At 45.8% G+C, this 13,264-nt stretch overlaps 1 protein-coding gene across 3 annotated transcripts in view; it reads left to right on the plus strand.

Annotated features, from left to right (window-relative positions):
• The first annotated feature begins 388 nt into the window (after positions 1-388).
• FAM188A (family with sequence similarity 188 member A) overlaps positions 389-13,264 on the plus strand; it is a 58,539-nt gene continuing 45,663 nt past the window's right edge. Inside the window, exons 1-4 of one of the 3 annotated variants that reach the window (XM_019532579.1) lie at positions 389-635; positions 7,235-7,314; positions 10,611-10,668; positions 11,089-11,262. In XM_019532579.1, coding sequence (XP_019388124.1) covers positions 539-635; positions 7,235-7,314; positions 10,611-10,668; positions 11,089-11,262 — 409 coding nt within the window. In that variant the 5' untranslated portion in view covers positions 389-538. Of the gene's footprint in view, positions 636-7,234; positions 7,315-10,610; positions 10,669-11,088; positions 11,263-13,264 lie in introns of those variants that run through there. The other 2 variants (XM_019532583.1, XM_019532591.1) reach the window with 2 other exon arrangements.

The raw sequence follows: 13,264 nt of genomic DNA on the forward strand, positions 1-13,264 counted from the left end.
TGAGGCTTTACATTTCGGTCAAGGTTGAAATGTCAAAGCACAGCCTCAGGTGGGAGGGGGGGTGTTGAACAAACCCCTTCGTCTGTACACTTCGTACTCGGCACCAGCACCGGGGATGGCGGGAGGGCCGGGCCCGCAGCCTGCAAGGAGCCTGGCCCCGCGGCCGCGGCCGCAACCTCGCGTCCGCCTGCTGCACCTGCTCTGGGCGCCCGCCGCTTCACCCCCCGCGGGCCTCCTCGGCTCCCAGCCTCCGCCTTGCTCCCCCCACCAACTGCAGGCCAGCACAGCGCGCATGCGCGCGCGGTGCCGCAGGAGGCCGTAAGCCTGCGGGGCTCGCGGCGCTGCCCCTTCCCCTTCCGCTTCCGCCACCCGCGTCCCGGAAGAGGAAGTAGCCGTCGGGGAGCGACGGGTTTCCGCGAGTCTGACGGGCCGGTAGCTGCGGCCCACCCCGCCTCGCCCATGTCCAGGGAAGGCGGGTCGGTCGCCACATCTAGTTCCATCGCAAGGAGCCGCCCGGGCCGAGTGCCGCTTCCGTGCCATGGCTGAGCTGAGCGCGGAGCTCGTGCACCTGGTGTGGGGCAAGAGCGCGGGGCCCCGCGGCCTCGCCGACACCATCTTCTGCCGCTGGGCGCAAGGTACCGCCTGGCCCCGCCCCTCCCCTCCCCTCCCGCGCCAGCATCTTGGGGAGGGTCTCTCCCTCTCCACCAGGCCCAGGCGCCTTCACCCTCCACGACCTCCCCTGGTCCGTTTCCTCTGGCCTGCCTTTACCAGCCCTCTTCCTGCCCTCCCAAGAAGGGGCCCTGACAAACTGCACAGACGGGGCACCCTGGCAGTGGGACCTGCATCAGATCTGTGAAGCAGAGATAAGCCCCACGTGCCCACACCCTTGGCCTTGGCTGAGGCTGTTTGTGACCCATGAAAAAAGTGGTGCAGTCGTGTCCCAAAGGAGAGGTCCTTTCAGTGCCTGGCAGCCCCTGGCAATCTCGTCTCTCCCAAGCTGGAGAAGGGGATTAGAAGGGTAATGAAGGAAAGTTACTTTTCAGATTGCCGTCTCCGGTAGCAGGCGGATGCACATGTGTGTGGGTCTTCTGGTGTTGCGCTCCACAGCCGGGAGGAGGGGAGTAGGGGGTGTCCTGGTGCTTTCTGCTTATCTTTACACTGTTACTGAGAAGAATCTAGTTTGCAAATGGGCTGGTCAGACTGGGGAGAAACTTAGGCCCTAGCCTGCCACAGATGCTGCGCCTGCTTAATGTTGTAGTTCAGGGGTTTTCAACCTTTTTAAGGAGTGTATCCCTTCTGGATACACTTTTGGCAGGGTGGGGAGGGGCGTGAAGGGGTACATTATCAGCTACATGGGCCAAAAAAGCCAGTATCAAATGATGTTAATTCTCCTTTTATTGGGGCCAATGAGATAAGGCACTGGTGTATCAGTGGGCCTGTACTGGAATTGTGATTTCAGACCCAGATGCTCACTGGGTAAAAATAACAACGCTGGTAGAACAGGTTTATCTGAATTGACAGGTGAAGTTAGGAGACAGGAAAGTAGTTAAAGGGATGCTATCGTTATGGTGAAAATTTAGGGAGAGACTTTCAGACATAGATGGTAAAGTCACTGGGAGTTGAATCTAACTTGTCTTTTGAAATATAACTCATATTTTTCAGTTTGAGCACAATAAAAAGCATGACAATACAGTAAGAAGGGTTACTAAAATATGATGTACTTTCTATTTACATAAATACACTTGACCTGCTCAGTACACTGCTGTACTCAGTAACCTACTAATGGTGCATATGGCCCACTGTCTTTTCTGAAATATAGCTTAAATATCTGGTTGTGGGCTGCCATTTTAACGCATAAAGGTTTTACAAAGTTTAGAAGGAAATAACAGTATTGACATTTATTTTTGCAATATGTTTCCTTAACTAATTAGACTTGTGGTGCCCAACCTTTTTGCCGGGCAGGCCAGATGAGCAGTGCTTCATCCCACCACACAAGGGAAAGGTACCCGATCTGGCTGTGTCCCAGACCCAACCTGGTCCTGCAGGGTGGGGTGGGAGGTGGCCCTGGGCTGGGGGAGTGGGATGTGACTTGGCCCAGCCTCAGTCCAGAAGCAGGGAGGGGCCAAGTGCAGGACTTGGGAATTTGGCAGTGGGGAGGGTGGCTGTACTAATGGTCACTGCTTCCCCCATCCCACCCCCCTTCCCTTCCCTTCCACCAAATTTCTGGGTCCATGAGGATCCCTGTGGACCTGATGAGATGGCTTCATGGGCTACATTTGGCCCATGGGCCAGAGGTCGAGCGCTACTAAATTAGATTAAACACCAATTCTCAATGTTGTCTTCCAAGATATAATTTCACGACAAATTTTTGTGTGTGATTTATTAAAATATACAGGGTGAAGTCCAAAAGCATCATTGAAGCATCACTCTCTGCCATGCCTGTATCTCCCAGTTGTTTAGTAATTAGTATTGTGAGTTGCTGTGCATTTTGGAAGGGTAAAATTGGGATTTAGGAAGTTTTGAGTTCTGTCACTTATGTTGCTGCTGTCTCACTGTACATCAGGTTAGGACAACTTGACCAATTTTTTTATTTTCCCAATTTGCAAAGTATAAATAACATTTATTTGCCTATTCTACAGGAATGCAGTTGAAGATGAATGTTGGTACAGTACTTTGTGTGTGGAAATTACTATGAAAATGCTAGCACATACTGTTTTCATAGACTTCAAGGTTAGAAAGAAAGCAGCTGTTTTGCATTCAGTCATTTTACCAAGTATAATGATATCTGATGTATAAACTTCATTTATTTACTTAAATGGATTGTTGTTTCTGATACCTACTGCAAGCTCATGTTTATTTCAAATAATGAATACTGAGAGAGAGACAACATACATGACTAGATGCCTTTTTCCTTTTTACCATGGGAAGTGGATATAGAGAAGGTAATGTAAAGCCCAAGTCTGTCATATTCCTTGTAAGGGTAGAAACCCTATGTTGGGTCTCCTAGTCATGTACTTGTTTAATTATTATATAAATCCTGTCATTACTTCAGATACTTTACTGTTGATTTGGGAATGGCAACTGTTAAGGAAAGAAGGGTCTTATAGGCAGATACTGGCAACAGACCAGAGCTATCTGAAAACCTGCTTGGTTTTCTGTTGACTTGCCTTTCCACTTAACAGCCTGCCAGGGTCGTTGGAGCTAGGGAGACAGCTCCCTGAGGACTTTCTCCCTCCTTATCAGCACACTGGTTGGAATTTTGTTTCAAAACTATGAGATAAACCATTTCAAATTTTTTAAATAATTGCTTTGGAGTCTATTTCCCAGAGAATTTTAGAATTACTGGGTTTTATTCCAAATCAGAGAAAACCCAGACATCTGAATTCTCAAATCTTCTGCCAAATGAAATGGCTGTTCTTCACACAGCACAACAGAAAATGTTAAACAATCAAATCTTGTGTCAGTTGCTAGTCTAGAGTTTGCATGCAGCTGAATTACATGTTAGCGTTAAAAAAAAGGAAATGGGTTAAGTAAAAGCTGGCACAGCACAAAAATCAGCGAGCAACGTGAGGTGTTTGTAGTTAAAATTAGGGGTGCACCGGTAGAGATTTTTGTGGCTGATACCAATAACTGACTTTTAAGGAGGCATGTTGGCCAATGCTAATGATTTCTGATACCAGCCCTGCAGTGTGGAGAGCTTCCTCCCCCCCCCACACCAGACTTACCAGCTGGAGGCGGAAGAGAAGGGACATGGGGGCAGGCAGATCAAGGTCCCTGTGGGGAGGGAGGAGGGGGGCTGGGATAAGCGCTGCCCAGCCGAGGCAGGGCAGGAGCTGGATGGTGCAGCGGGTCATCTAGAGAGGCAAGGGGGACAGCTCCTACCACCACCGCTCAGCCGGGTGCTGCTGAGCCATTGGTTGCCTGCTTGTTCAGGAGGGTGTGTGTCCTCGGATCTGCTCAGGGCAGGCTGGGGCTGCACCAAGCTCTTTCCGGTGGGGTGGGACTGTGCTGGGGGAGGTCTATGGGGGGTGGGGCACACGCCCCCCATGCCCTTCCCCACAGCCCCCGCGCACCCCAGGATGAACCACAGCACCATCCTGCACACATGAGCCACTTGTGGCTCCATTCTGCACCCCGCTCCAGCTGTGCAATACTTGCTCCTGGCCCAGCTCCAGCCCCCCTTCTCGTTTCCCACGGGGGCCTTGATCTGCCCCCCCAGTGCCCCTTCCCTTCCCCTCCCCCTACACCAGATTTACTAGCTGGAGGCAGCTCTTCAAGCTGCTGAGCTGTGCTCCTCCCTGCCTGTGTTGTGCTGTGGCTGTGCATGTGCGCAGGCCATTTATTGGCTAAATTATCAGCCTGATATGGCCAATTTCCAATGTATTAAATTTTCTTTATATCAGAGCTGATCCAATATCAGATTGATGTATTGGTGCACCTCTAGTTAAAGTGTACCCCCAGAAGAGACAAGTAAATTTTTTTAAGTGATGATGTAAAGTAGGGCTGTCCAACTGGTAGCCATTAAGCTGAATGTGACCCCTGAGGGCTTAACCTGGCCCTCTACTCTCTATTCAGGTGCTGCTCCTGTTATTGTTCTTGTGCTGCTGTCACTGGGATCTCCTGGGTCCCCCTCCCTCTTCCAGCTTCTGCTTCCTGACCTCCCCCAGCCTGTGGATGGGGATGGCACAGTCTGTGATCCCTTTCCTTCCCTCCATGATTCTCTCTGCAGCTGGAATTAACGTTGGGGGGAAAAAATAGAAAGACTGACATTGTATAGAAGACAGCAAGGGAAATTTGTAAAGAGGCAGGGGTGGCAGGGTGACTTGATAATAAAAGAATCAATTTCATTCAGAAATAGAGACAGTCATGTGAAGAGGCTGGAGAGATACAATATGGTTAGACCAGTAAGGCCAAACTTACCTCAAACATACTGTCTTACTCTGTGTGTTCTTTTTGCAGCTGGTAGTGTGGCTGCTTCTGTTAGTAGGCATTGTCAATTGGCAGCACAAATGAGTTGTACCCTCAGTCCCATGTGGATGCATCTACGCTGCACTGCTGGTTTGGGGCGAAGGATAGCATGTGCAGCTGTACAACTCGCTCGTGCAGATTTCAGCTCATCAGGTGTAGAAGAATATGAAACAAATGCAGGCTTTCTTTATTATTGGATGGTACTGCATAGTTGGTCATTAAAGCCACTAAAAAAGTACCACAGCAATGTGTTCAAAGTGTAGGATTGCATACAATGTTAAAGGAGAACTTAGTCTGTACTAAATCCCTGTCAGAAACTACCTTAGACTATACATTTGAATGCCAGTAGATATGGGCAAGGAGCCATTTTAGCTCATAACTTTGGTAATACTGTATACCATAAGGGCACTTACATAAGATGAACAAAATGATACTAATGAAAGATTTGGCAGTGGTATGGAGTAATAGAAATCCTGACCCAATTAAGTGAGGGAATTGTATGTAACTTGCATCTTGGCTCTGTGTATAAATTACATCAGTATAGATTTATGTTATTTTAACCTAGCATCCTGTTGTTTATATATTGATCTATGCTTAATTATGTTGCATCTACATTTTGCTGACTTAGACAAAGGAAAATAACTTTCCTTTCTCATTGAGGAGTCTGACAAGTAATGAAGGGTCTTGTAAATTATAACAATTTAGACTAGTGTCGTTAGGCATATTGTATAAAAGAACGTCTCGGTCTTTATAATATTCTGACTTACAGTATGTCAAGTACTAAACTGTTATTTTTTGGTAACCAATTGGGCTTGGGTACTTCAATCTGCCAGTTGAACTTGAAGAGGAAAAGCTTCAAATGTTCTTTTTGGGGCCATTTTGAATCTGGCTGCCTTGCAGGCAGTTAGCATTACATATTCTGTGGAAGGTAGAATTCCAGAGTCTAGTTCCATAGTCATCCAAAAATCTTTACATCTAAGAAAGGGGGTTGTCAATCCTTGGCACATATACCAGAGCATGCCACACAAGGCCATTTTGCTGGGCATGCCACTGCCGGCCTGGGCTTTGAGCAGCTGCCATCAGCCACAGAACACAGGCTGCTTGCAGCAGGCAGTGGGGAGGCTTCAAGCTCTGCTGCAAGTAGCTTGGGGGCAGGCAGCTGCTGCCCAGACTTGGGCCAAATATGGTAAGCAGCCAGGAAGCTGCAACTGGTGCGTGGGGGCCAGAACCCCGACCTGGCTCCATGGTCGGTGGTGGCTGCACACAAGTGTTGGGGCACATGGCAAGGAAGGGACTTGGGGTAGCACAATCCTGGCCTCTTTCTAGCTGTGTGCCCCAAGGAGCACATGCATCTGCCACCACTGTGGAACCAAGTTGGGGCTAGGGATCCCAGTGCAGTTGTTTGTAGCTTGCTTATCACCTACTATAAGCAGCCTGAGCTCCATGGCAGCAGTGACTCGCCTTGGGGTGTGTGACAGAGAAGAGGCCGGGGTTGCACTTCCCCAAACCTCTTCCCCACCATGCACCCTGAGCCAGGCCTGCTCAGAGGCCAGGCTGCAGGCAGCTGCACTGGGGTCCAGAACCCCACTCTGACTCTTTGCTGGCAACAGCTGCATGCATGCCTCAGGGAGTATGGTGGGGAAGAGCTAAAATTGTGCTGCCAGTGCCACAAGAAGGATTGGGCTCCTTGCAGTTGCCCTGCCACCTGCCCCGGCATACCAACTTCTAAGTTCAGGTTGCAGGGTTTTTTGGCACTCAGCCCAAAAACATTGCCCCCCCGATCTAAGATGTCCACTGATGGCTTCTGTTAAGATTAATAGGAAGAAGATGATCAATAGGAGCTTAAAAACTGCTTTTGCACATAACGTAAGATACGGTTTTTCCAATTTTCGAATAGGATTCCTATAGAATTTATTTATTACTACATCAGAATGTAATTTACAGATATCCAGCACAAAGAAGATGATGGTATGTTTAATTATGTTGTAGGACATTGCAACTTTTTTGGGTAATGTATACTACTGATATAAGTAACATTGTATATAGTGACCTGCCTCCCTTCCTCTTATACTCCATACGTTTTTATTTTCAAGTATCATACAACAGAATCTTGTTTAAACTCTTAAACTGGTATGGTCTTATCTACAAATTTAACTTGATAATTAAAACTGAGGGAGGTGAGTGACATTCCTATCATGGGGGGTTATGCAATAAATACATTGTTGATTTCTGTACTTTACTAACCCTGACCTCTTTTCATTGTCAGGGTTTGTATTTAGTGAATCTGAATCAACAGCATTAGAACAATTTGAAGGTGGCCCTTGTGCAGTGATTGCACCAGTTCAGGTAATATGCACTGTTTAAAGAAATAGCTTATAATTAATAGACAACATTTCACAGTTATTTTCCTTAATTTTTACACAACCATAACTGAATACTAATATTATGCAGAAGAGAGGGTTCTGCCAAATGAATTTACAAAATCAGATAAAATCAAAGAAACAAAAGTCCAGGCAGAAGAAGGGGCACAATCAGTCTAACCAGAGAGAGACTTTGCAGAGGTGTCATGTGTCATCTGTGAAGTGTGAAAGAATAATTTGTGCATTGATAACTTGAAAGAATGTATAGAAATCTCAGTTCTTTTCTTTTGCATAAATGTGCTTCTGCTGGAACATTTACAAGAGGCAGTTGTTTTGTCTGCTAATATTTACTATACAAAAAAGGGGAAATATTAAACTTAGTCTTAATTAGTAAAATAATTAGAGGGGAATTAAAATAACTGATTTGTAAAAATTGAACCTTTCCATTCTGGAGACTCTCATACTGCACTTTATATGAATTGCAGTCTGCTTGACCGCCTGTGATGATAGTTTTCATATTTTCAATATGCATGCTGCAGCTCTTTATCTTGTAGACCACCTCTACTTTCACTGAATTAACATCCCACAACATTTCCTAATAGTACTGTGTCATATAAATGACTGCTGGAGTCAATCTCCTAGCTCTTTCTAAAGTAGCTTAGTAGTCCTCCATAGACTTCTTTGGTCGGCAGACTACAATTTTGGAGGAAAGGACACAGGTAGCCCATATGGGGGAAAAATATTCTCTTTTGCATTTGCAAGTTTGGTCTGAGCTATAAAAGAGCTTGCACCAATGCCTCTGCCACTACTATCTTCCTTTAGCAGCTGTTTTACAAATTTAGCTATCAGGATTGTTTCCCAGCAGTTATTGCTGCAAGCTGTCCTCAGTAGGTTTAGCATGCTAGCTGTGGCAAGTTTCTAGAGTGAAGTAATGTTGTATTTTGAACCATTAGTAGGAGATGAGTGAGATGTCAGAGCAAACTGTAAGCAGATGGCCTCCAAAGTGAGTTGTTGAGTGTGTTGCAACATAGAAAGCTGTAGCAGGCCTCCATTTGGCACCATTGTCTCTGAGCTGATGGATGGGAATTAGATGGGCATCTGTACGTTTGCACTAGGGTGCGGGTAGTGTGTGTGGTAATTACAGTGGCTCTCAGGAGTCACTCGAATTAAAAAAAATACCTGTCATTAGAATGCGTCAGAGCAGACTTGATTAATTGAGTCTGCTAGAATGTTCTAATTAGTAGCCATGCTGTCACATGTATGCAGTTTCAAAATGGCAGTTAGGATGCTTTAACTAAAGCTCAGATGAGCTTTAAAGCACCCCACTGCCATTTTGAAACTCAGGCACACTGAATACATGCGACAGCAAGGCTGCTGGAGCATTCTGATTAGAACACTCCAGCAGGCTTGATTAATCAACTCTGCTCTAATGCGTTCTAATTGGAGGATGTTGGCACAGGTATCTCTCACATATACAGGAACCTGTTGATTCTCATGATCACCTTTTATAGATATAATCTCTTTTCTGAATTTGTTTTTAAAATTCAGGGATCAGTTTAATGAATTTCAGTGGCAGGGAGGAGGGAAGTGCATCTAACATAAAGATTAATCTTAGAGACCCTGAAACAAATGCCACTGGCATAGATATCTCAAGGGAGAAGGTTGGTTAAAAAGCTCTTGTAGAAGAATAGATTAGATAAGTGAGCGTGGATGAGGAGAAAAAAGAGAGGGTAGGTATGAGTGTCAAACAAATTTAACAGCCATACCTCATGCTATCATAAATTAAGCCAGAGAATGTAAATCTTTCTTTACTTTCGCATTATAGGTGGTACATAGGAATTACTGTTGCAAAACTTGTTGTCAAGTTTAATGCTTTAAAGCAGGCTTGTCCAACATGCGGCCCGCCAAGGCATTTTCTATGGCCCACAGTGCTGCAACAGGAAACGAAAGTAAACACGGTTTACTTTTGTTCCCACCCCTTGTTCCTCCCTCAGCAGCTTGCTAATGGCTGCTGAAGGGCTGGGGAAGGGACAAGATTCCCACATGCACCATGTCAGCTTGATGTTGCTGGCGCAGTGCGTGTGGGAAGAGGAGTAGCCATGTGCCGCTCGGGACAGGATGAGCCCAGCCAGAACAGCAGGGACTGAGCTGCATTCTTCCCGTACCTGCGCTGGTCAGTCCTGAGTGGCACATGCCTCCGCCACCGCCTCTGCTGGCTGGTGCCAACCCTGGGTGGGTCTGTCCCATCCGGAGCAGCATGCAGCTGAAGCTGGATTCCCACGTGCTGCGTGATTTATTTGGCTGGCACCTTGGGTTGAGGTTTTCAAAGCTGAGTCAAAAGACCAACTTCCATTAAAATGAATGGGATTTAGAGGGCTCTAAATCTTTTATGACAACTTTGTAACATGTCTATCTACCCCTTTTTGCAACTCTTAGCCATAGTTTGGAAGCTCAGCCAAAGAACATAAGAGCTTCTGAACATAACAGAATAAAAAGTGCCATGCTTGGTCAGCCCCATGGTCCATCTAGCTCAGTATCCTGTCCCAAACAGTGGCAGAGGTGGATGCTAGAAAGAGAGAGTTTTGAACTGGTTAGACCCATTTCATTATTACTTCCTGCAACTTCATTGGTGTCAAAGGTCACGTGACATAATTTCCTGGTATGATACCACTTCCTGTGAGGTCTTTGAATATGGCTTGCCGGCCCACTGTGTGATAAAAAGTTCGTGATCCAGCCCCACGTTCAAAAAGGTTGGACACCCCTGCTTTAAAGGCTTCCATATTTGATTTTGAATGGGACATACATAGACAATTAGAGCAGATATCTAAGAAGGTGCTGAATTTTCTGTCAGACCTGAGGCAGCATGAGCTTTTAAAAATCATACCTTACAAGTTGCTGAGCTTGTTACCTGCTTACAATGATTGGTTTGATCTCTGGGTGGAAAAGGGCAGTCTTGAGAATAGCTTAGCATAGAGAACTTGAGTGAATGAGATATACCCTGAGCACAAGAGTTGCCTTGGATATCCAGAGTTAGAAATACACATGTGTTCTGGTATGCTCAGTTAATGTTAATAATACCTTAAGTATGCACACTAGGTTCTAATTAGATTGAATGATAAAATTAGAGAGCAGAGGTTACCCTGGGAAGCTTTCATAGTTTGATTGCAAATAATCTGACAGAGGTCTGATGCTCTTTAATGTAAACAATGTGCAGTGTAGAACTGAAGTGTTAAAATGTCATATGTTCTTGTAGTCTAAAAGTTATTCCTTTTAATTACAAAGGCATTCCTTTTGAAGAGACTTTTTGCTAGTGAGAAGTCTACTTGGAGAGAGTGTCAAGGTAAATAGATTTTGTTTGTTTATTATGATCGTTATTATTGTATCTTACATTGCAGCTTGCATTTCAAAGAGATTAATTTTTTTAACTGACTGTGCTATAGTGCTGCAGGAATAAATGGTATGTACAATGCATGTGGCTGTAAACTGCAATTTTGGTATGTCTGTACTGGTTTGCAGAATTTGCTTAAGTTGATGTACATCATTGATTGAATTGTTCATCTTGGAGTAGTTCATTTTTTAATAAATATAATTGAGATGGATTGTAATCACCTTGAGTCATATCATTCAGAGGCTGGTTTTATAATTCTTCCTTCCAATTTGGCCTCACCAACTAATATGTAGGTGTGTACACTTAGCACTAATAGTATGCTTAAGATGGTGATTAACAGCAATTTGACTGATTGAAGTTCTGATCTTTCAGAGGAAGAACAGAAGAACCTCCTCTCACATACGTTATGTGACATTTTGGAAATGGTTTGCTCTGATAATTCAGAATCATACTCTTTGGCAACATGGATAAGAGGCAAAACAACTGAAGAAACTGCTAGTATTTCTGAGAGTCCTGCAGAGTCAAGTCATCAAGAGGAACAACCTTGTAAGCTGAATTTCTCCTCTAAATGTCCTGTTGTCTTTTGAGGAATATTTCATTCTTTTAGGGAATTCTCAACATCTGTGCAATACACTATGTGTATAACTCTTTCATTATTATCAGATAAGGATTTTTTTTCTTTCTGCTTCGTTGTTATAGGTGGATTTTCTTTCAGTAATGTAAGATTTAAGTAAGTCTCAACTCCGGCCTGGTGTCATATTCCATTCTATAAAAACTGTCAGTCAGAGTTGTTTCAGATTTGTTTCTTTTGAGGTCATGCAATTTGAGAACTTTTTAAAAGGAATACTACACTTTTTTTTTTTTTTTTAAAGCTTTTTAGGGGCTGACATGTTACTAACTGCTGTTCAACCAATCTAACCACATTGTCAGTTACTTTTCCCATGCCTGGGATATCTGCCTAACACTGTACTTTTGCTCAGTGATGGACTCTTATGAAAAGTTAGTAAAATGTTAGGGTATGTCTTAGAGGTGCGCTGATACGTTGCTCGGATATCGGATCAGTACTGATATAAAGACAATTGTCTGTATTGGATATTGGGCCGGTAATTTGTCCGATAAATGCCTGAAACTGGTAAATTGGAAGTGGGGAGGGGAAGGAAGGAGTGTGGGGGAGAGACGGATCAAGGCCCCCCCCGGGGTTGAAGGAAGGGGGCAGGAGCTGCCTGGCGGGGAAGGTATGGGAGGGAGGTGCAGCTTGTGAGGTGGGGACAGCTCCTGCTGCTGCTTGCACCCCAAGGGGGTGGGGAGGGGGGCATGTGCCCCTGGATCTGTGCAGCGTGGCATAGGGTGGGCTGCAGCTGCAAGGTGGAGCTGCCGCTGCACAAGACTTTTCTTGCTGGGGGCTGGGCTTGGAGCAGGCTCCAACGGCACTGGGAGGAGGATGCAGCCACCCCAGATTTCACCGCAGCTCCATTCCCATCCCCGCACTACTGCCTGGCACAGCCCTGGCTTTTCCCAGTGCATGGGTGGAGGCGAGGCATTCAGCTAGGGCTGCTCTGGGTGGTGGTGTGTGGCTGGGAGTAGAGCTGCGGCGAAATTTGGGGTGGCTGCAGCCTCTTCCCAGCATTGCTGGAGCCCGCTCTGAGCACAGCCCCCAGCAAGAAGAGCCCTGGACAGCACCACCTCTGGCTCCACTCCACAGCTGCAGCCCACCCCGCACGCCCCTCCTCCCCCAGGGTGCAAGCAGGAGCTGCAGTTGCCCCCACCCCTTGAGCTGCACCTCCATCCTGTGCCGCGTGACCCCCACAAACTCTCCTGCCTGGGCAGCACCTACCCCTCCTGACTCCCTCACTCCGGGGGGTGTTGATCTGCACGCCACGCCCTTTCCCTCCTCCCCCTCCCCTTCTACCACACCAGACTTACCATCTGATGGCAGCTATATCAGATCAGTATCAGCTGATATGCTTCCTTAAATATCATCCATTGGCCCCCAAAACCTCTATCAGTGCATGTCTAGTGTGTCTATACTGTTTCGGCACTAGTTTTGGGATCTCCACAGAGAAGTAAGCCATGTGTATTTGCTTCTGCTTTCCATGCTGAAACAGAGACTAGATGTCACCATTAGATTGTTAGTTGTGCCCCGTACTACTTTCAGGAGTACGTCTAAGGTTAAGATCATGACAGCATCCTTGGGCGCTTTCCAGAAGGTGACAACATGGCATTTTTACATCTGGCTGCGTATGTCATTAGTCAGGACTTGTTTCTCGACAGCAATATCAGGAGAGGTGCAGAGACAGCATAGACATGCCATTGGATACCTCAGGTAGTGAAACAAAGGCTCTTCTTTTTCTTTTAGTAAACTAGCTGAAGCTTGCAAAACATTTGTGATTAAATTTTTATTGAAAAAGTATTTCTTTAAATAGAGGATTTTTAGTTATCCTTTGACTCAGTACTTTAATAGAATCAAAACTTCTCACCCTCAAAAAGGCAGTATAAAGCTGTCTATGTGTAAACAGGCTTAGGAATATAAATACATAGTTTATGAAAA

The sequence above is a fragment of the Crocodylus porosus genome, unplaced genomic scaffold (assembly GCF_001723895.1).
Source record: "Crocodylus porosus isolate Cpor-Errol unplaced genomic scaffold, CroPor_comp1, whole genome shotgun sequence".
Taxonomy (NCBI): Eukaryota; Metazoa; Chordata; order Crocodylia; family Crocodylidae; genus Crocodylus; species Crocodylus porosus.